The 22,643-nt window shown below is 51.0% G+C and overlaps 1 protein-coding gene across 2 annotated transcripts in view; it reads left to right on the top strand.

Annotated features, from left to right (window-relative positions):
• NCLN (nicalin) overlaps positions 1-14,336 on the top strand; it is a 32,236-nt gene extending 17,900 nt beyond the window's left edge. Inside the window, exons 6-15 of one of the 2 annotated variants that reach the window (XM_077121198.1) lie at positions 607-710; positions 2,726-2,814; positions 2,922-3,061; positions 3,966-4,144; positions 10,648-10,735; positions 10,825-10,863; positions 10,941-11,101; positions 12,137-12,190; positions 12,345-12,423; positions 12,772-14,336. In XM_077121198.1, coding sequence (XP_076977313.1) covers positions 607-710; positions 2,726-2,814; positions 2,922-3,061; positions 3,966-4,144; positions 10,648-10,735; positions 10,825-10,863; positions 10,941-11,101; positions 12,137-12,190; positions 12,345-12,423; positions 12,772-12,831 — 993 coding nt within the window. In that variant the 3' untranslated portion in view covers positions 12,832-14,336. Of the gene's footprint in view, positions 1-606; positions 711-2,725; positions 2,815-2,921; positions 3,062-3,965; positions 4,145-10,647; positions 10,736-10,824; positions 10,864-10,937; positions 11,102-12,136; positions 12,191-12,344; positions 12,424-12,771 lie in introns of both variants that reach the window. The other variant, XM_077121196.1, reaches the window with a different exon arrangement.
• Positions 14,337-22,643: the final 8,307 nt, after the last annotated feature.

Raw genomic sequence — 22,643 nt, 5'->3', positions numbered from 1 at the left:
ACCCCAGGCACCCCCTTTTCTGCTTCCCATCTCTGTGGAGTTGTCTTTTCTGGAAATTTATGTATGTTCGGTAACATGACACCTGGCCTTCGGCTCCTGGCATTGATCAGTTGGTGTAACATTGTTCCTCATCAGTTTTCATACCACCCATCTCCTGGGAATCTGGGTAGCATCTATGAGATTTTCCCTCTCCCCAGAACCGGTTCTCATCCCCTGGGTGGCATGTGGTTTCCGTTGTAGACTCAGATGGACTTCCCTGGCACCCTGAGGAGGGAGGAGAGTGATGATCAGGCTGGGGGAAAGGCTGCGTTGGTTTCTCTGTGGCAGGCGGGTGCGATGGTGCAAGGCGCAGGCCAGCAGCAGGCACCCCCAGTTAGAGGTTGGGGGGTTCTGTGAAGAGAGGAGTGAGCCCAGCCACGTCCCCAAAGCTCAGAGCTGACAACTGATAGGCCAGAGGGGGGCGAGGGCAGCTGTGGGGGTGGCCAGGCTGGGGGTCCAGACAGCTGGGTGGGAGTGGGAGGAGTCACCAGGCAGGAGCACCGTGGGGCCTCCCGAGGAAGACTCACCGCGGGCCCCTCTCCCTGCCCACCTGGCCCCTGTCTGCAGTGGCTGTCACACGGCGCAGACTCCAACGGAAGCGGCATCTCCGTGTTGCTGGAGCTCGCTCGGCTCTTCTCCAGACTCTACACATACAAGCGCACTCATGCTGCGTAAGTGGGGCGGGGGTGGCCTAGGGGCTTTACAACTGCAGAAATGCTGGCATTGTGGGTAAAGGGAGCTGAGCTCCTGGCAGGCTCCATCCTGCCGAGTTCCGCCACCCCGCGTGGCTGGTGCTTCCTTTGCTTCTGTGAGTGGGGCGGGAATACTCGCGGCTGCACTTAACGGGGGCCCCCAGCTGGCTGTCAGCATGTCGCCTTCCCTGCTGGCACCCTGGGCCGGATCGCCCTCTAGAGAGACCCGTCCTGTGCCTTGTCAGATATCTATCAACCACCTGGCTTCTACCCACTCAGTCCCAGTGCTCCCCCTCCCCCAATGATAACCACCCCAGATGTCCCCACATGCTGTGCAGTGTTCCCTGGGCAGCAGCGTCACCCCCGTGTTTGAGAACAACTAACAGAGCTGGTGTCCTCTAGGAGACAAGTGAGCTGGAGGCAGGTGGCAGCAGGTATTGGCTCAGCAGCTCAAAAAGGTCCAGGCTGTGTGGACACATCTCAGGGTTTCAGTGCCTTGTCCTTGTGGCCACAAAGTAACTGCCCAGTTCCAGCTGTTGCATCCAAGTTCAGGCAGGGTGCAGGTGGGAAGGAGGGGTGAGTCTTAAAAGGGATAGACGGTCGTCCTCATGCACCTGCCCCCAGCAGCTGCCTGCTTTTGTCTCATTGGCTGGGGCTCTCTATTAGCTGCTCCTCCAGGTCCAGGAAGGCAGTCAGCGTTTGTCGCCTCTGTGTAGGGTAGACAGCGAGAAGGGATTGGAAACGACTTGGGGTCAACCAGCTGGTGGTGTCCTCTGCGTTACCGGTGAGGCAGCTGGCTTAGAGTGATGGAAAAACTTATGTAAACTCAGCCAGCATGTAGCGGGTGGAGGGGCCAGATTTAGCAAATGAAAATGCAGGACACCCGGTGAAATGTGGATTTCAGATAAGCGAAACAAAACTTGCTTTTTTTTAAGGCTAAGGATATCCTGTGCAATAATTGGAATATACTTATATTTTAAAAGTTTGTTTATCTGGAATTGAAATTTCCCTGGCCTCCTGGCTTAACCTGCCACCCCAGGGCAGGGGCAGGGTTCAAGCCTCAGTCTGCAACAGCCAACCTCCTGCTGCTCCTGGGGCCTTACGTACAGGCACAAGGACACAGGCCAGCGGGCTAGAGGCTGATCTCAGTGGGGGGCAAACCATTGAATCCTGTCTAAGCCCCACCCACTCCGCTCACCTACAGCCTGCCGGAGAGTGGCTGACACTGGACAGGTTAGCAGGGGGGCCCGTGAGCTGCAGCCTGGAAACACCCAGGGCAGAGGCTGGGGTCCCAGGGCTCTCCATGGAGGGCTTCTGGCAGGGGCTGAGGTCCCCTGGGCATTGCATCGTGTACCTCAGCTGCTGTGAAATGTGCAGGAAGCCAGCAGGATGAAGGGGGCCGGGCAGTAAGTGGAGAGGCAGGCAGGCGGTGGGGCCTCCACCCATCCACCATCACAGTTCTAGCTTTGCCCCTGCCCCGGCGAAGCAGTACAGCTTTCCTCCTTATAAGGGCAGTTTCATTCTGTTTTCCTGGGTATTTAGCAGGTGTTCAGTTTTCCTTTAGCACAGCTCCTCCTGGGTTTGAGGAAGCTCAGAGACTGTTCCCCTGAAGCTGTGGTTCTCGCCAGCCTACTCGGCCCCCCCCCCCCCCCCCCAGGGAACACTTGGCAATGTCTGGAGCCTTTTGTGGTTGTCAGAATGGGGGGTGGTGGGTTCACCTGGCATCGAGTGGGGGGAGCCTGGGAGGCAACTCGGCACCCTTCCAGTGCCTAGGATGCCCCCACCCCAGAGTATGACACAGCTTTGATGTCAGCCATGCCAAGGTGGGGGACGTGCCTTGTGAAGGGCTGGTGAGGGTTTCCCACCTTGGGAGGGCGGGGGGATATTTCCAAGCTTGCTGCTGTCTTCTGGGGGCTCTACGACCTGGCCTTGTCTCTCCTCCATCCCAGGATGCACACCTGTCAAAGCTAACACACCTGGTCCTCCCCTGCCAGGTACAATCTCCTGTTCTTTGCTTCCGGAGGGGGCAAGTTTAACTACCAGGGAACCAAGCGCTGGTTGGAAGACAACCTGGACCACACAGGTGAGTGCTCTGGGGGGGTGGAGGGGTAGAGGGGTGGGAGCTACAGTGGGGGGCTCTCTCTGTCTTGCTGCCCCCCACCCTGACCAGCGCTCGTTGCCCCCATGCAGACTCCAGCTTGCTGCAGGACAACGTGGCCTTTGTCCTCTGCCTGGATACGTTGGGCCGGGGAAACAGCTTGTACCTTCATGTGTCCAAGCCCCCCCGGGAGGGAACACTGCAGCACGCCTTCCTGCGGGAGCTCGAGATGGTAGGTGCCTCCTGGGGGGAAGGGCTGGGGGGCCATGCCTGGCGGGGGCCACACACCCAACCCTGTAGGCTGATCGCAGCTCCTCTCTCTTTCTTTAAACATTTTTGTTGTGATAATGCGATCGCAACCTAACATTTCCCATTTTTACCCCTTTCAGTTGTGCAGTTCAGTGGTGCTAATTCCATCCATCCTGTCGTGCTCCCATCCCCTCCATCTATTACCCAGACGTTTCCATCTCCCTGCACCCACGGAGCCTTGGCTCCCCCTTCCCACCTCCTCAGCCCTGCTAACCCCTCATCTCCCTTCTGTCTCTATGAATTTGTCTGTTCCAGTTATTTCTTGTAAATGAGATCCTGTGATATCCCTCCCTCCGTGTCCGGCTTCTTTCACCCAACACGAGGTCTTTGAGGCTCACCCATGTTATAGCCTGAATCAGAGTTTCATTTCTATTTATGGCTGAGTGATGGTCCATCATGCAGGGGTACCCCGTTATGTTTGTTTCTCCTTCGTCTGTCATGGACACTTGGGCTGCGACCCCCTTTTGTCCATTGTGAGTATCGAACCCCTCACTCTTTCTTGCACCCCAACACCCAGCTTTGTTCCCTGGGATGTCTTCATTCTGCCCCAGCCATACCAGGCAGCATTTCTGGGGGGCAGGTGGTTCACTCCCCATTTTCCAGATGCAGGAGGTTTAGGTGGTGAGGAAACTTCTGGGGGAAGTTGGGCCCAGCCAGTTTTGGGCTCTGGCCTGACAACACTTCCCTGACCGGCAGGTATTTATGGAGTGCACCAGGGGGACCTGGGCAGCTGCCTGCATGAGGTGCTGGCGGGGGCCTGGCTGAGCCCTCTGGCTGGGTGACCAGACCCCCGGGCCCTCTGACCCTGCCTGCCCACCCATCTGCAGGTGGCTGCCCACCAGTTTCCAGCTGTGCGTTTCTCCATGCTGCACAAGAAGATTAACCTGGCAGAGGACATCCTGGCCTGGGAGCATGAGCGCTTCGCCATCCGCCGACTGCCTGCCTTCACGCTTTCCCATCTGGAGAGCCACCGTGATGGCCGGCGCAGCAGCATTATGGATGTACGGTGAGTACATCCTGGCACTACTCCCTGCCAGGCACCCAACCCCAGGGGAGGAGTATTGTGGGCAGCAGGGAAGGGGCCAGTGGTGAGGTCTGGGGTGGGATGGGCAGCTGCTGGAGGAGTTAGGGACAAAGAGGGGGCAGTTCAGAAGCCCATGAGCATGGGAGGGACAGGTCCTGGGGCTAGAGCCTGGCAGTTCCCAAGCTTTCCTCTGTAGGAACAGCAAAATGGAAGCTTGGGGAGACCCACCCCTCACGTGGAACTGCTAGCCCCTGGTGGCCCCTGATTTAGGGCCAGGTGACTAAGATTCCATTCAGTTCCTCAGACCCAGTGTCTCTGTCCCAGGGCTTTTGCATGTGCTGCGCCCACACCCAGAAAGCTCATGTACCCCACCCCCATGCAGTTTGGCCTCACACACTTCCTCAGTAGTCCTCCCCACCCTTCCACTCACCTGCCTAAAGTTGCCCACATGCCCAGCCCCCACCACACACACACCTTGTGTCATTCCCCTCCATGACCCTGAATTTCCTATGGTTTACTTTTCCACCTTGTGTATTGTCCCTTGATGGGGTCAGGAGACAGATTGTGTTGTAGTGTCCACTGCCGTGTCCCAGGACCTGGGACTACACTCTGCACACCCAGTGCACGCTTACTGGCATACACCGGGTGGCAGACCCAGCTCCTTGATGCTGGTTTGCTGGGGATGGGGAGGGGTTTCTTGGAAGAGGTTCTCACCTCTGGTGAGGGCTGTAGTTAACAACCACCGTCCCAGCCTGCATGGGGCAGGGGCATTTTCAGAGCACAGACAGCTCAGCCAAATCTCAGGGCAGTCAGGGAGGGCCTCCTGAAGGAGATGATATCAGAACCAAGGGGCGTGAGCCAGGAGAGAGGCAAGCAAACCAAGGAGAGTCAGGGGAAAGGTGGGTGGGTAAGAGTGGAGCAGGGTCAGAGCCCATAGCGAAGGGGATAGAGCATTTCCAGGCCACTGCCACCTCATGCCTCGCTTGGACTGAGACTGCTTCGTCCCCAACATTCCTCCTGGGCCGTGAGGCCCAGCAGGTGGATTTTCTCCTTCCCCAGTGCTTCCCTCGCCGTTTTCTGAGTCCTCGGGCCAGTGGCTCCTCAAATCATTTAACTAAGCTTTAAAATGTTTCCAGGCAGTCCTCTACAGGGCAGAAAAAAATGAAGTGGGGGTTCACGTATGTTCTGGATATAATTATGTCCCCCCAAAAAGACATGCTTGAGTCCTAACCCCCAGTCCCGTGAGTGTGACCTTATTTGGAAATAGGATCTTTAAAGCTCTGATGCATTAAGATGAAGCCACGGCTTAGGGTGGCTGTGATCCCATATTACTGTGGCCTCATAAGAAAAGGAACTTTGGGCACAGACTGGACAGCCATGGGTGGAGGCCAAGACCACAGTGACACAGTCATAGGCCCAAGACCCATCATGGACGGCTAGCCAACCCCTTCCAGAGCCCGTCAGCCTCCAGAGGGAATGTGGCCCACTGATACCTTGATTTCAGACTTCCAAGCTCCAGAGCTGCGGGAGAATCTGTTTTCCATTCCGTTAAGCCTCAAGTTTGTGATGAGACTCGTGGGAGATGGTGATGCCGCCTGCTGCAGCCAAAGGGCTCAGAGTGGGTCACGGCAGCCAGGAACACACACACACTGGGCACGAGGGCGGCAAGGACGCCAAGGCTCAGCAGTTGAGCCTTGTGCATGGGCCCACACCCCTGGGGTGGAACCCCCCTTCTGTGCCTCTAGAACCACCCCCCACACACACACATGTGCTCTCCTCTGACCCTCATTTGACAAGAGAGCAAAGTGGGGATCTCTTTGCTGTGCCCCTTTTCCTGCAGGCTTAGGTGGGGCCGGGACCAGGCTGCGACCTGGTCAGGGGGGGCAAGGCTCGGGCTCACGGTTTAGGGGGGCACCAAGAAAACTCCCAGGTCAGCATGAATGACATGGCAGCGCAGCATTTAAAAACCCATCAGAATGGGTACAAAGCATTGTGGCTGGCAAGACACCCAAACTAAATGAAGACAGGTCCCTGTGGGGCCGGGATTAGGGGAAGACAGGGGAGGCATGTCAGGCTACTGGGGGATTAGGTCAGGCAGGATTTACCATCTTCTCATTTTGTTCCCTGTGGGTTTTCTGCATTCGTTATTTGTTTGTTTGTTTGTTTGTTTTTTTACATGGGCAGGCACCGGGAATCGAACCCAGGTCCTCTGGCATGGCAGGCAAACATTCTTGCCTGCTGAGCCACCGTGGCCCACCCGATTATTTGTTTTTTAAAACACCACCTGTGCTGGTTTGAAAGTGTTGTGAACCCCAGAAAAGCCATATCCTTTCATCCTGATTCAATATTGTAGGTTGGAAACCTTTGATTAGATTGTTTCCATGGAGATTGTCCCACTCAACTGTGGTGTGGCCTTTTGATTAGATGGAGCTGTGACTCCACCCATTCAAGGTGGGTCTTGATCAGTTTACTGGAGTCCTTTAAAATGAGAGACATTTTGGAGAAAATAGTTGCTCAGGTCCCACAGAGGTGCAGACATTTGGAGATGCTTGGAGTGCCGACAGAGAGAGCTGATAGAGACAGAAACGTTTGGAGATGCAGAAAGAAAACGCCCCTGGGGAAGCTGTTTGAAACCAGAAGCCAAAGGACCAGCAGGTGCCAGCCACGTGTCTTCCCAGATCGGCATTTTTTGAGTCAAGGTATCTATCTGTCTCTGGATGCCTTAGTTTGGACACTTTTATGTCCTTAGAACTATAAACTTGTAACTTAATAGAGTCCATTTATAAAAGCCAATCTATTTCTGATATACTACGTTTCCGGGAGCATTAACAAACTAATATGCCACCTGACAATATTTACTTCAATGGCTGAGTTTTTTGGGCTCCCCCTTAAATCTTGCATCCAGTGTGCGTGCCTCGCCCGCCTCACCCTGGACCTGGGCCTATCTCTAGAGGTGAGTTTCTGTCCCCTGCTGGGCCTGCTCCTTGCTTCTGCTCCCCTTGGGGGCCTGTGGGGTCCCCACTGTCCTGCCTGGGCAGCTCTCACCAGGCTGTCTCCGTACTGAGCCGGGTTCTCTTCAAGAGTCAGCCTGGGCAGAGCAGCCACCGCCAGCTGCCAGGGAACCTGACAAAGGGGCAGAAGCAATTCAGTGGAGAAAAGTCTTTTCAACAAGTGGCGCTGGAACAGCTGGGCAGCCACTTGGGAAAAAAAAAGAATCTAGATGCGGGTTTTTTTACCTTTCACAAAAATGAACTCAGAATAGACCACAGACCTAAGTGTGGAAAGGAAAACTGTGAAACTTCTAGAAGATGACAGGAGAAAATCTAAGTGATCTTGGGTTTGGCAAAGGCTTCCTAGAATCAACCCCAGAATCACAATCTATGAAAGAAAAAAATGTGTAAGTTGGACTTCACTAAAATCAAAGGTTTCTGCTCTGTGAATGGGACTGTTAAGAGAATGAAAAGACAAGCCACAGGCTGGGAGAAAATAAAAAATATGTATCTGAAAAAAGATTTGTGTCCAAAATATACAATAAACTCAACAATTTAAAGAAAGGTGCAAAGGATCTGAATGGGGATGCCTCACCAAAGAAGATATAGACATGGCAAGAAAATACATGAAGAAGGCTCGACATCACATGTCATTAGGAATTGCAAATTAAAATGACAATGAGATACCACTGTGTGCCTATCAGAATTTAATATATTAAAAAAAAAAAAAAAAACAGTGCTAAATACTGGCAGTGTTCATTGCTGGTGGGAATGCAAAACCATCCAGCCACTTTGGAAGACAGTCTGGCAGTTTCTTACAAAGCCAAACAAGAACTTACCATACAATTCAGCAGTTATGCTTCTAGGAATGGACCCAAAGGAGATGAAAACCCACATCTTTGGGGGCAGCTTTGTTCATAATTACCCAAAACTGGAAGCCACCAAGATGTTCCTTGAGAGGTGAAGCAACTACAGATAAACTAACTACAGCATTTCCATTCAAGGGAGTGTATTCAGGGATGAAAAGAAGGGGTTCTCCAGCCACAGAAAAACACGGAGGGAACTTAAGTGCACGTGGCTAAGGCAAAGAAGCCTGTCTGCAAAGGCAGCCTGTTGTGTGTTTCCAATCACGTGATGTTCTGGACAAGGCAAAAAGTATACAGACAGTAAAAAGATCAAGGGCTCGGGGGAAGAGGTGAAGGGGGGAGCCTGGGGCATGACACTCTTCTTTAAAACCCAGAGAACTGGACAATGCAAAGAGGGGACCCTGATGGAAACTCTGGGCTTGAGTTCCTGGTAAATGGATCAATATTGGGCAAATGTCCCAAGCTATTGCAAGATGTTAATAATAGGGAAAATTGGGGTGATGGGAACTCTGTCTTATCTGCTTAATTCATCTGTACACCCTGAAAATGTCCCAAAAACATGTGGGTTAATTTCCAGCATCTCTTTTCTGTTCCTTTAGCCTGTTTTCTGTTCTTTTGCTGGGACCACACTGTCTCAAAGTCAGGTAGTATCAGTCCTTTAGCTTGGTTCTCCAGGAGTGTGTTAGCTGTTTCTGGACCCTTGTCTTTCCTTATAAACTCTAAAAATCAGTTTGGTCGGTAGCCTTAAAATAACTCACTGGGATTTTTGACAGGAATGACGTTGAATCTGTAAACCAAATTGGGAGGATCTGACATCTTAATCAAATTGCGTCTTTCTATCCATGAACGTGGAATACCTCTCCATCAGGTGTATTGAAAAGTCAATACACCTTTGATTTTTCATTAGAGTTTTTTTAGTTTTCCTTGCATTTATTTTGTTAGGTTTATGACTATTTCTTTCTTTTTCTTTGATGCTAATATAAACGGTGTTGTATTTTATTTTCTTTTTATTTTTTGCATGGGCAGACACCGGGAATCAAACCCAAGTCTCTGGCATGGAAGGCAAGAATTCTGCCTGCTGAACCAACTGTGGCCCACCCACTGTGTTGCATTTTTAAATTTCAAGTTCCAGCTGTTCATTGTTAGTGTACTGGACAACAGTTTGTTTTGGATATTAACCTTTAACGTATGACCTTACTATAAGGGCTTATAGTCCTATGACCTTATTATAAGGGCTTTTAGTTCTAGGAATTATTTGGTCGAGTCTTTGGGATTTTCTACTTAGACAATCATGTCTTCTGGGAACAAAGGCAGTTTTATTTCTTCCTTCCTTTTCTTGTCTTCTTGCATTAGCTAGGGCTTCCAGCACAATGTTGAACTGGAGTGTTGAGTGGAGAATATTATGGACTTGTTTCCAGCGTTAGAGGAGAATATAAGCTTGTGGCTGTGTACCAATAAAACTTTATTGGTAGACACTGAAATGTGATGTTTCATATACATCTTCATGTGTTGTGATTATTATTTTGATTTTTTTTTCAGCCACTTAAAAATGCAAGAAAAAAAAAGCATTCTTAGCACGTGGGCCATACAAAACCAGGCAGCTTAGCCCGTGGGCCATCGTTTACCACCCCCTGTTCTAGGACAAGATGCTTTCTTGCCGTCCCATCACCCCAAGACCTCCTTGCTGACAGCTTGTCCCCTGCCACTGTCTTGCGTTGCTTCTGGCTTCCTGTACGTGGTTGAGATGAGGCTGGGGAGCTGTTTTCTGCCTGTTTTTTTTTCACCATCACAGTACAATTTCCCAAGTCAGTGAAAACTGCAAAACGACCCTTTTCACAACATTGTGTAACAGGGTGTCCTGCTGACAAAGGTCAGGCCTCCTTGCCCAGGGTCTCAGGTGTGATTTTGGAGTCTCCAGGGAAGAAATCCCTTCCCTGCCTCTCTCCTGGCTTCTGGTATCTTCCAGCCATCCGTGGGATTCCTTGGCTTGTAGCTTGTGGCCTCCAGTTCTGCCTCTGTCTTCAGCTCGCCTCTTCCTAGATGTCTCTGTCCAGATTTCCCTCCTGTAAGGCCACCTGTCATAGTTGATGAGGCCCCTCTTCTCCAGTTTGGCCTTGTTTTAAGTACTCACCTCTTCAGAGACCCCATTTCCAAAGAGGGTCGAGTTCGTGGGGGTGGGGGTGAGCATGTCAGTATATCATCTGGGGGGGGGGCACAGTTCAGCCCTGTTATGTTAACTCAAGTGAGCCCCGTTCTCCAGGCCCAAAACTTGAGTCTTTGAGTTAACTCAAGTGAGCCCCGTTCTCCCAGCTCTGAGTAGTAAAGCCATGTCTGGCAGCTGCAGGCTTGGTGGAGCCCGAGCCCCTTCGGACCCTGAGCTCAGAGAAGGCTGGCCCCACGCACTCCTCCACGCTCTGCAGATGCACCCACAGGGGGCTCAAGGCAGCCCGGGATGGAGGGGCAGGGAGGACCCTCCCCTATTCTAAAGAGGAACCTGAGGCCCAGGGAAGTGACCCACGAAGCGGTCGCTTTCCTCCCTTTTTACTGTTTGCTTTGGGGTTGTTGAACCGAACAAACTGTCCCCTTTAAGAAAGACATTTTTTTTTTTTTTTGCCATCGCCCCTCGCAGGTCTCGGGTCGACTCTAAAACCCTGACTCGAAACACAAGGATCATCGCCGAGGCCCTGACACGTGTCATCTACAACCTGACCGAGAAGGTGAGCCCCCCCCTCCCCGCCGCCGCCGCGAGCACCCCCCACCCCTGCCCCAGCCCGCCGCGCCGAGCTGTGCCCTCCTCTTTCCCCAGGGAACGCCTCCCGACATGCCCGTCTTCACCGAGCAGATGGTAAGGGGGCCGGGTGGGGGTGAGGGTGGGGGCCGGGGGTGGGGGGCTATGACCGCAGCAGCCCTCCCCTGCAGCAGATCCAGCAGGAGCAGCTGGACTCGGTGATGGACTGGCTCACCCACCAGCCCCGTGCGGCACAGCTGCTGGGCAAGGACAGCACCTTCCTCAGCACGCTGGAGCACTACCTGGGCCGCTACCTGAAGGACGTGCGGCAGCACCACGCCAAGGCCGACAAGCGGTGAGGCCCCGCCCACCCCTTCCCCGGCTCCCCCTCACCGGGGGAGTCTGAACACCGTGCGTCTGCGCTGCGTCTCCTGGAAGCCTCCATCCCGCGGATGAAAACACGGGAAGGGGTTAAAAAACCCGCAGATGCCTGGTGACATTTGAATTCAAAACAACAACAAATTCTGTGTGTTTGGTTTGGTTTAGTATATGTATATCCCCTACGGTATTTGGGATATGCTTATACTAAAAGAATTATTCGTTGTTTACCTGAAATTCAAATTTAACTGGGTGTGCGGGATTTTATAAGGTCATGCCACACACCTCACCCGTCTTCAGTGTTCCTTTCTCTCAAGCTCCAGGCCTCAGTTTACCCGAGTCTCATCCTGGGGTCGGGTCCCCTATCCACCCTGGGGTTGTTCCTCCCCAGTGTGGGCACCCCCCCAAGGTTCGTTTTTGGTTTTGTTTTTGTACTTTATATTCCTGACCTCCCAGGTGAGCTGAACAAGCACCTCAGGCACCTAGGGTGGAAGAGGTGCCCACTGGGCACCTACAGGCAAGATGTGTCCCTGAGACCACTTTGTACCCCCCACCCCACCCCTGCACTGGCTCACCACCCTCTTCTCGTCTCATGAGCACTCATAGCTCTCTCAGGAGATAGAAATCTTTGATAGAAAAAGAAACTGGGGCTCAGAGTGGACTTCCAGCCACTGTCCCCTGGTCTCTGATTCCTCAGCTGTGTTCCCTCTTCCTCTACAGAAATGCTTCCAGATCAGCAGAATTTCTATAGTCACCATATTTCATCTTTAGAAGTACATTTAACACTCCAAAAAATGAGGAGGGATGTTATTTCAGAATAACATTACTTTCTCAGAAGAGACAGCAGGTGGCCTTGTGCCAACATACACGCAGGGCTCTCATTCCCGGGCCGTGGCCTGTGTTTAGAGGCCATGGGATCCACCTCGGCCTCGAAATCGAGCTCTGGGAACAGGATGTGGCCGGCTGGGTCCTCCATCAGTGTAAGCCCCCTGAAAACACTCTCTCTCCCCAGAGACCCCGAGTTTGTCTTCTACGACCAGCTGAAGCAGGTGATGAACGCATACAGGTGAGCAGCCATCTGGGGTCCCCTTGGGAGCCCAGCGCTCCCAGTTGAGCCACCCCCATCCTGTGCGGGCATTAGCCCAGGGGACTGTGGTGAGCTGGGCTGTGTCTCCCAGCCCGCACCCCCCCCTTGAGCCCGCGGCCCTCTCCCTCTCCAGAGTCAAGCCAGCTATTTTTGACCTGCTTCTGGCCGTCTGCATCGGTGCCTACCTCGGAATGGCCTACACGGCTGTCCAGGTGAGTAGGCACATGGGCTGGGGGCTGCTGGTGAGGTCTGGGTGGTGGGTGTGCCGGCCTGGGGGCTGCTGATATAGTCTGGGCGGTGGGTAGGCCGCACTGGGGGCTGCCGATGATGTCTGGGTGGTGGGTGGGCTGGCCTGGGGGCTGCCGATATAGTCTGGGCGGTGGGTAGGCCGCACTGGGGGCTGCCGATGATGTCTGCGTGGTGGGTGGGCCGGCCTGGGGGCTGCTGATATAGTCTGGGCGGTGGGTGGACTGGCTTGGGTGCTGCGAGTACCCAGGCCCAACTCAAGCAGTGTCCCCTCCAGCACCCGCCCCTTACTCCCACCCCCCTGTGTCCCCCAGCACTTCGACCTCCTCTACAAGACAGTTCAGAGGCTGCTACTGAAGGCCAAGACTCAGTGACGGGGGCCCCCCGAGCCATGAGCCCCCCTGCCTGTGCTGCCACCCCTCCCTGCTCCACCAGCCTCACCCACTGCCTAGAAGACCCGGTCACACCTCCGGGACCCCCCTCTGCCGGACACACATGCCTGGCAGGCGCCAGCCACCTCACTCTCTGCACAGCTCCCGAAACACTGAATTACAGAGGTTGTCTGGTTTGCTATTTAGGATTTGGGGGATTCTCTCTTATATTTTTTCCTGAGGAAAGCTCAGTAGAAAGCCTGTGGCGTGAGGTTCGGGCTGAGCCCCCTCGAGCCATGTAAACTGGACTAAAGAGAGCACGGCGGGACGCCCCGAGCCTACCTGCTGCCTGGCCCTCCTGCTCCAGCCAGCAGGACCCTGCGTCAGGCTGTGCTTGGCCCTCCAGCCCCTGCCCTGCACCCTGGGCCCAGCCCTTGCTGCCTGATCTCTCTCTGGCCTGTGAGCTCAGCTCCGGCCCAGGGGAAAGTTCCCTGCATAGCACCTCCTTCTCCAGCTGGGCCTGACTGCCGTGACCAGGCCCACTCTGCGGGGGCCCCGGGATAGGTTGCTCCTCACCTCCCTCCCTGCTCACGCCCCTCGCCTCTGCTCTGTCCCTTCCCAAAGCCCACACGCCGTCTTTCTCCGTCCAGTCAGCACCTGCATGGAGGAAGATGGCCCACGCCTGGTAACTGAGTGGAGACTGTCTCCCCCAGGCCATGTCCTCCACTGCCACTGATCCTGCCCAGCCCCAACCCCGGGACCCCGAGGAGGGCATGGGAGCCGGGTAGGTTTGGTTTTGGGTAGGGGGTAGGAATCTCTGGCCACCCCAGGCCCTTTGTGGGGTGCAGCCTCCTCCGGCGGGGGGGGGGGGGGGGCTGGAGGGAGGGGCCTTGGCCATAGGGTGACCGGGATCATTGGTTCTTTAGCAATATGGTTAATTAAGCGTTAGCTCAGTGCCAGCAGGGCAAGAAGGGACCCCAAGGCCCTAGGTCCTCATAGCCACCAGGACTGTTGGCCTGGCCACTGCGTCCTGGGCCAGTGCTGCTCACCGCCACCCCCAGCCTGGTCCCTGCTGTCCATGGGGATGTTGGGCCTAGAGGGCAGGGACAGCTTGAACTCACCGTGTGTTCCCAGCTCCTGTCCCTGCCCTGTCCCTCACCCCCGGCACCATCTGCCCATCTTGGCATCCAGGTCATTGCCAGGCCAGGCTCGGTGGGGACACAGGGTGGCCCCCTCTGGCTCCTTTGCTCTCTCCCTTCTCTGACCTCCCCACCCGCCTTGCCTGGTGGCCCCACAGACCTAACAGCTGCCTGCCCAGAGGCTGGTCACAATGCCAGCCCGGCCACAGGGTCAGGGGACTTCTGTCTGGGTTGCATCGCGTTGCTGGCACCCATGTTTCCGAGCCGGCTTCCTTCTTTCCTTGGGCCAGCCAGCAGGCAGCCTGTGCAGAGCTCGTGCTGGCTGTGGCCTGTGGCCAGGAGGAGAAAATAAAGCCATATTGAATGATTGGCTGCCCGTGTCTTCTCTGGGAGGCTGGGGGCCTTTTGGGTTTGGGGTCCCACCCGCCCCCCTGCTGCAGACCATCGTCCCCAGGAAAGACTATAGCCAGCCGCAGAAGTGGGGGGAGGGAGGACTGTCAGCCACACAGGAGCACAGGTCCCGGCCTGCAGAGAAATGGCAGCACACACACACAACATCCGTGCTGTGCAGCTTCCTGAGCCCGGCAGTCCCCCCCTACTTCCCACCCCACCGGGAGGCCCAGCACCCTTCAGGGTGTGGCCCAAACAGGGCAACACTGCCTACCCGCTTCAGGTGCACTGTGAGTGGGTTCCGCCTCATTCCTGCCCATCCCTGGTCACGTGTCGGGGGTCATGTGGCAGTCACCGAAGGCTTCCTGGAAGAGGCAGCTTTGAATGACAAAAGGTGGTGTCAGAGTTTGCCGCGCACTAGGTGGAGGCATGAGGACATCCAGCGAGGACAGAGGCACGCATAGGTGCTGATGTGGGTGCAGACTTCAAAGGCAGGTCCTGTCCCCGGGGCTGCATATGAAATACCACAGACTGGGCAGCTGAAACAGAAGCCGACTGTCTCCCCATGTAGAGGCCAGAAGTGGAAAATCCATGTGTGGACAGGGCCGTGCTCCCTCCACAGGCTCCCTACTTTTGTCAATGAGGCTTTATTGGCACACACCCACTCCTGTTTGTCATCCATGCAGTTTTCCCACTCCAAGGCAGAGCTGGTTGTCGTGCCAGAGGCCAACTGGCCCACCAAACCTGAAATATTTCCAACCCAGTCCCTTCCAGAGAAAGTTTGCAGCCCTCACTTCACGTGCTAGTTTGTGTCCTCTTTCTTTGTGGTAAAACTTTGGCCAATAACAGAGAACAGGGGGGATACATTCACAGCTTCTTTTGGTGATTCAGTCAGTGTCCAGAGATTTATCAATTATTTTCTTCACCCTTGTGGCCTAAAGAAGGGGCAGAAAGAACTGAGCCAGGAGGCAGGCTGTGCTGGCTCAGTGGCAGAGTTCTCGCCTGCCATGCTGGAGACCTGGGTTCAATTCCTGCCTGCCCATGCGAAAAAAATAAAGAACTAAAAAAAAAAAGTAAAAAAGAACTGAGTGAGGCCAGGGGTAAAGAGAAATGGTGGGGGGCTTCACCACCAGTCACCCTGGATGCACAAGGCAATCGCTAATCCAAGCCTTGTGCCAGCCTCCAGATTCAGGGAGCAGAGGGAAGATGAAAGGGCAGGGACATTCGCAGCTGGAGTGTGCCTTGAGGAGGGCGCTTCCCCCAGGCCAACTCACCTGCACTGTTATAACAGAGAAATAGCCCATTGTCCGGGACTAAATAAGTGTCATTTACTTCTTGGTTTCTAGTTTTTCTTTCTTTTTTTTTTAAATTTTTATTTATTAATTTTAAAAATTAACAAACAAAAATATTAACATATCATTCCATTCTACATATATATATAATCAGTAATTCTTAATATCATCACATAGTTGCATATTTATCATTTCTTAGAACATTTGCATCGATTTAGAAAAAGAAATAAAAAGACAACAGAAAAAGAAATAAAACAATAACAGAAAAAAAAAGATTATACATACCATACCCCTTACCCCTTGCTTTCATTGATCTCTAGCATTTCAAACTAAATTTATTTTAACATTTGTTCCCCCTATTATTTATTTTTATTCCATGTGTTTTACTCGTCTGTTGATATGGTAGATATAAGGAGCATCAGACACAAGGTTTTCACAATCACACAGTTACATTGTGAAAGCTATATCATTGTTCGATCATCCTCAAGAAACATGGCTACTGGAACACAGCTCTACATTTTCAGGCAGTTCCCTCCAGCCTCTCCACTACATCTTGAACAACAAGGTGATATCTACTTAATGTGTAAGAATAATCTCCAGGATAACCTCTCAACTCTGTTTGGAATCTGTCAGCCATTGACACTTTGTCTCATTTCACTCTTCCCCCTTTTGGTTGAGAAGGTTCTCTCAATCCCTTGATGTTAATTCTCAGCTCATTCTAGGGTTTTTCTCAATCCCTTGATGCTGAGTCTCAGCTCATTCCAGGGTCTTTGTGCCACGTTGCCAGGAAGGTCCACATCCCTGGGAGTCGTGTCCCATGTAGACAGGGGTAGGGTGGTGAGACTGCTCGTCGTGTTGGCTGGAGAGAGAGGCCACATCTGAGCAACAAAAGAGACTCTCTTGGGGGTGACTCTTAGGCCTAAATTGTAAGTAGACTTGACCTATCCTTCGTAGGGTTAAGTTTCATATGAACAAACCCCAAGACTGGGGGCTCAGCCTATAGCTTTGGTTGTCCACACTGCTTGTGAGAAAATCAAGAATTCAACTTGGGGAAGTTGAATTTCTCTCCATTCTCACCGTTCCCCGAAGGGGGCTTTGCGAATACTTTTCCACTCACTGATCGAATCACTCTGGGATTCATTGGGGCATCTCTCTGGACAAACCAACAAAATCTCATGTCCTACCTGAGATTCCAAGTACTTATGGCGTTCAATCATACTATCTACATAAGTTATATTAGGAAATGCACTAGTCAAAATGTAAATTTTGTAACAAATAAACATTTTCTAGTTTTTCTTTTGGCATAATTTCAGACCTGCCAAAATGTTCCAAGAATATTGCAAAGAACCCCCTAAACTCTTCACATATTCTGCAAATGTGTTTAACATTATTCTCCCTCCCCTTCCTCCCTCAGTTTCCTAGAGCTGCCATACAAGATACACAAACTGGGTGGCTCAAAGCAAAATAAATTTATTGTCACTCAATTCTGGAGGCCGGAAATCTGAAGGGAATGTTCCCTGCCTGCCACTCCTGGCTTCTGGCAGTTTCTCCTTGGCTTCCTTGGCTTGTAGCCACGTCACTCCATCCTCTGCCTCCGCATTACCCAGCCTTCTCCCCTCTGTGTCTCTGCATCCAAATTTCCCTCTCATAAGAACGCCAATCACTGTATTTTAGACCCAACCACATTTTTAACTAAATAACATCTGTTGCGACCCTATTTCCAAATAAGGTCGCATTCCAAGATACTGGGGTTAGGACCTAAACTTATCTTTGGGGGAACACAGTGCAGCCCCAAACACTCTCCATATATATATATATATATATATATATATATATATTTTATTTCCTTGACCTATTTGACAATCAGTTGCTGACGTGAGTCCCTTGACCCCTAAATAATTCTAAGTGTATTTCTTGCAAATGAGGGCACTCTCTACCCTAATCAGAGAATAATCACTAAAAGCTAGAAATTGACACTGATGCAATAGAATTAACCAACCTAAAGACTTAACTCAAATTTTGAGGTACTTTGCACGGTAGTTCAAGGACACAAAGGCGCCCCTCAGTTTTCACCCTCTAGTTTGAATGCCTATTGAGAATTCTTGGCCAGAACACCTACAACTCTGACCAATGCCAAATGGTGATTTTCTTACATTTGTTAGTTGATATCATGTTCCTGCTCTTATTGCCAGTTCACCAAGGAAGTAAGGGAGCCTCAGAGAGGTGCCATATCTCATCAGAGGATGTATGGCAAAAAAGGAGGCAGGGGGTTTTGTATTAGTCAAGGTTCTCTAGAGAAACAGAGCCAACAGGAGAGATCTATAAATATGTGATTTATAAAGATGCTTCATGCATCCGTGGGAACAGAAGAGTCCAAAATTTGCAGGGCAGGCTGTGAAGTTGGCAGCTCTGATGAAGGGTCTGGACGAACTCCACAGGAGAGGCTCGCTGGCTTAAGAAGCAATGAAAAGGTCTCCCTTCTTCCTTAAAAACGTTTTCCACTAATTGCATTATCTTGTTGGTGGGAGACACGCCTGGGTTGATTGCAGATGTCATCAGCCACAGACACGATCAACTGACGGATGATTTAACACACCAGCCTTCCAGTTTATCAACCAGCCACGAAATATCCTTGAAGCAACGGTCAAGCCAGTGCTCGCCTGGCCAGACAACTGGGCATCATCACTCGGCCCAGTTGACACCAGAACCTAGCCATCATAGAAGTATTCAAACCTGCACAGTTTAAAGACAATTTTTTAAAAACACCTGTATTGAGATATAATTCACATTCCATAAAATTCATCCATTCACAGTGTACAATTCAGTGGGTTTTAGTGCATTAAAAAGATTGTTAATTCCAGAGCATTTTCATCACTCATGCCTAACAGAAGCCCCCGTGCCCATGGCTGGTGACATCCCACCCCTCACCCTGTGTCCCCACCCCCAACCCCTGGCAACTTCAAACCTACTTTCTGCATGTGGCTTCCTGTCCTGGACATTGACCATCAGTGGATTCATGCCATATATAAGCCCACACAGTTCAGATCACGTGTTACAGGAACACACTGGGCTGCCTCAGTTAGAGAACGAGACTTGGACAACCGTTTTCCATTCTAAGGTGAGAAAAAGCCACTGGCAATTTCCAGCTTCAACTCTACAATACACTGAGATTTGGGACTTTCTGGGTGGTTGGCGTTTAGACAAGATTTTGGACTTGGAGATGCTACTGGAATGGGTAAGGGCTTCAGAACGAGGTGAAGTCTTCCGTGCATGGGAAAGAGATGAACCTTGGAAGAGGGCTGGAGGGTGGACTGTCATGGGCCGAATTGTGTCCCCCACGTGTTATGTCCACACAGACATGAAAACATGGGTCACATCCTCAGCACCACAGAGGGTGGCTTCATCGACTCTCGCCCCAAACCTGAGATTCCCAGCACAAAGCTTTCACACATCCTGCTGAGGCAGGTGGCTTGAAGGGCGGAGTCTCATCATAGACACATGTTGGCCCTGTGGAGTGGGGCAGGGGAAGGGACATGAGACTCCTAAAGTGCAGAGAATCCCCTTGGGACCCTGTCAATGTTTCTGGCCTTGGAACCACATCCTGTGCTCAGGACAGGGCCATGGCATGGTAGAGAGAGAGAGAGCTGGTCAGGAACGAAGATGTTAAGAGGCTGTCCAGTTGGTAGCCAGAGCCACGTCTTCGGTTGGCAGCCTCCTTCCTTCTTCCCAACTTAGGGAAAGGCAGGCAGGGTGGAGAGTGTTGAGAGCCCAGAGATCTTTGTCTGTTCTTTGGAGAAATTGAAGGAAGGGGATGGAAAGTACCTGGTACAAAGACCTGGGGGACTGGCTGGGTTTCTGTGGCTGCTGGAACAAGAGTCCATGATTTCTTGGCTTAAAACAACAGAAATGTGCTGCCCCACAGTTGGGGAGGCCACAAGTCCAAATCCAGATGTCAGCAGCCCACACTCCCTCTGTCCACTCCAGGGCGGGTGCACTTGCCGGCCTCCCCCAGTTCGTGATAGTTACCTTCCTTGGCTTGCAGATACCTCCCTCCAACCTCTGCCTCCATCTCCACGTGGGCTTCTCCCTCTGTTTCTGCATGTTTCCGTATCCAAAATTCCTTCTTATTGTAAAGACCCTGGTCATATGAAGTCAAGGCTCTCCCTAATCCAGTTTGGCCACGTCTTAATTTAATTCCATCTGAATTAACCCTGTTTCCAAATAAGGTCACATTTACACGGCACTGGCAATTAGGGGCTTATATATGTCTTTTTTTTTGGGGGGGGGGTAAAGTTCAACCCATGAAAAGGGCATTTCCCTGTTGAACTGAACTCCACTGTTCAACCCCTTGATTCTTTTTTTTTCTTTTAATTTCGTCATTGTTATGTAGTCATCACCATGATCATTTTTAGAATATTTATATCACTCCTGAAAAAGAAATTGAAAAAAGAAAAACTCATGCATCCCATACCCCTTACCCATTCCTCTCATTGACCACTAATATTGCAATCTACCCAATTTTTTTTTACCCCTTATACCCCCCACAGTTCTTTATTTACTTTTTGTCAGTTTTTTACTCATCTGTCCATACCATGGATAAAGGGAATTTCAGACGCAAGGTTTTCACAATCACATGGTGTGTTAGTTTGCAAGCTGCTGGAATGTGATATATCAGAACTGGAGCAGCTTTTAAAAGGGGAATTTAATAAGTTACAAGTTTACAGTTCTAAGCCTATAAAAATGTCAAAATTAAGGCATCCAGGGAACAGTACCTTCATTCAAGGAAGGCTGATGGGTCAGGAACACCTCTGTCAGCTGAGAAGTCATGCGACTGGCATCTGCAGGTCCCTTGCTCCTGGGCTCCGTCGCTTTCAGCCTCTGTTCCCATGGGGGGTCCTCACTTTGGTTCTCCAGACCTGGTTTCCCTTGGCTCTCTCCAGGCTCTGACTTGCTTAACATCTCATGTGAAAGCACACAGTAACATCTGCTGGGCTCCAAGCATCTCCAAACATCTGTGTCTCTGCTGTCTCTGTCAGCTCTGAGGTTTCTGTCCTTTCTGACTCTCTCCAAAAGTTTTCCTCTTTTAAAGGATTCCAGTAAACTATTTAAGACCCACCTACAATGGGTGGGGTCACATCTCCATCTAATCAAAGGTCACACCCACAATTCGGTGTGTCCCATCTCTGTGGAGATAATCTAATCAACATTTTCCAGCCTGCACTATTGAATCAGGATTAAAAGAAATGGCTGCTCCACAAGATTGAATCAGTATTAAAATATGGCTTTTCTGGGGTACATAATATTTTCAAACTGGCACACAGTATAAAGCAGTCATACCTGTAGCCACTTCTCAAAGTCCAGAAATCAGCTTGGCAGCCCCAGGAAGCTTCAAGGAACTCCTCTTATCAACCCACACACATATACAGCTTGACTTTTATTATGACTGCATCCTTGATTTTTTTATCACCCCTGAATCTTTCTGTGGTCGGCGCCCAGAGATATGCCCGCATCCTAATCCCTGGATTCTACAGATACTGCACCTGACATGGTAAATGGGGACTTCGCAGGAGGGACAAAGGATTATCCTGGATTATCTGGTGGGGAGGAGATTCCAGTGTCATCACAGGGGTCCTTATAAGAGGGGGGTGGGAGGAGCAGAGTCAGAGAAGGAAGACGCGATGATGGAAGCAGATTGGAAAATGCCCCACTGCCGGCTTTGCAGAGGGAGGAGGAGGCCACCAGCCAAGGAATGAGGGTGGCCTTTAGAAGCTCGAAAATGCCAGGACACGGCTCCTCCCCGGAGCCTCCAGAAGGAACCAGCCCCGCTCACACCTCGATTTAACCCATGAGACCCATTTCAGACTTTCTGACCTCACTAACTGTCAAAGATTACATCTGGCTTATTTTAAGCAGACAGGATGATGATAATCCATCACAGCCAGTATAGGAAACGAATATATTACAGTGTGGTTTGATCTGCTCTTGAGCTTTTCCCTACGGGAGCCAAGCTGAGTGGACTCTTAAGGGTTGGCTGGACGTCCTCGTAACTGAGCTGGTCTCTTCAACTCCACAGCCAAATCGCACCTTTTCCTGGATAAATATTTCTTCCTCCAGGAACACAGGGCTCTGTTCTGCCTCGTTTATTTTCAAGTAAATGGACTTATTCTTTGCACATCGATTTCCCCAGGACTCTCTCGTGCTTTTTTTTCCTTTTAACTTTTTTTTTGTATGTGAGAAACATATGCACAAAAAAGCATTAAATTTCCAAGTACATTTCAACAAGTAGTTATAGAACAAATTTTAAAGTTCAGTATTCATTATAGTTGCACGATTTTTCATTTTTTCTTCTGGCTGTTCCAAGACACTGGAGACAAATAGAAATATTAATATAATGATTCATCAGTAGACTTATTAGTTAAATCCTATCTTCTCTGTTATACTCCTCCTCTCTCTTTTTTTCTTTTTTGTGAAAAATAACATCAGTGCAAAAAAGCAGTAAATTTCAAAGGACATAGCAACAATTAGTTGTCAAACAGATTTCAGAGTTGGGTAAGGGTTACAATTCCACAATTTTCGGTTTGCATTTCTAGCTACCCTAATCAATATAATGATTTAGCAATCAACTCATTTGTTAAACCCTATCTTCTCTGTATAACTCCACCATCACCTTGGGTCTTTCTCCCACTCTTTAGGGGTATTTGGGCTATGGCCATTCTAACTTTTTCATGTTGGAAGGGACTGTTGATAATATGGGATGGGGGGGTGAAACTAGCTGATGTTCTGGAAGGGCTGTCCCCTCTGTATTCAGGACTTATCTGGTCCGGGGACCCATCTGGAGGTTGTAGGTTTCTGGAAAGTTACCCCCGTACATGGAAACTTTGTAGAATTTTATATAATGCCTTAGATATTCTTTAGGATTGGCTGGAATGGTTTTGGTAGGAATTTGGCAAGTTATGGTAGGTAGCCATGCCTAACCAAAGCTTGTGTAAGTGTG

The sequence above is a fragment of the Tamandua tetradactyla genome, chromosome 11, assembly GCF_023851605.1.
Source record: "Tamandua tetradactyla isolate mTamTet1 chromosome 11, mTamTet1.pri, whole genome shotgun sequence".
Taxonomy (NCBI): Eukaryota; Metazoa; Chordata; class Mammalia; order Pilosa; family Myrmecophagidae; genus Tamandua; species Tamandua tetradactyla.
This window is presented reverse-complemented; position numbering and strand designations above follow the sequence as displayed.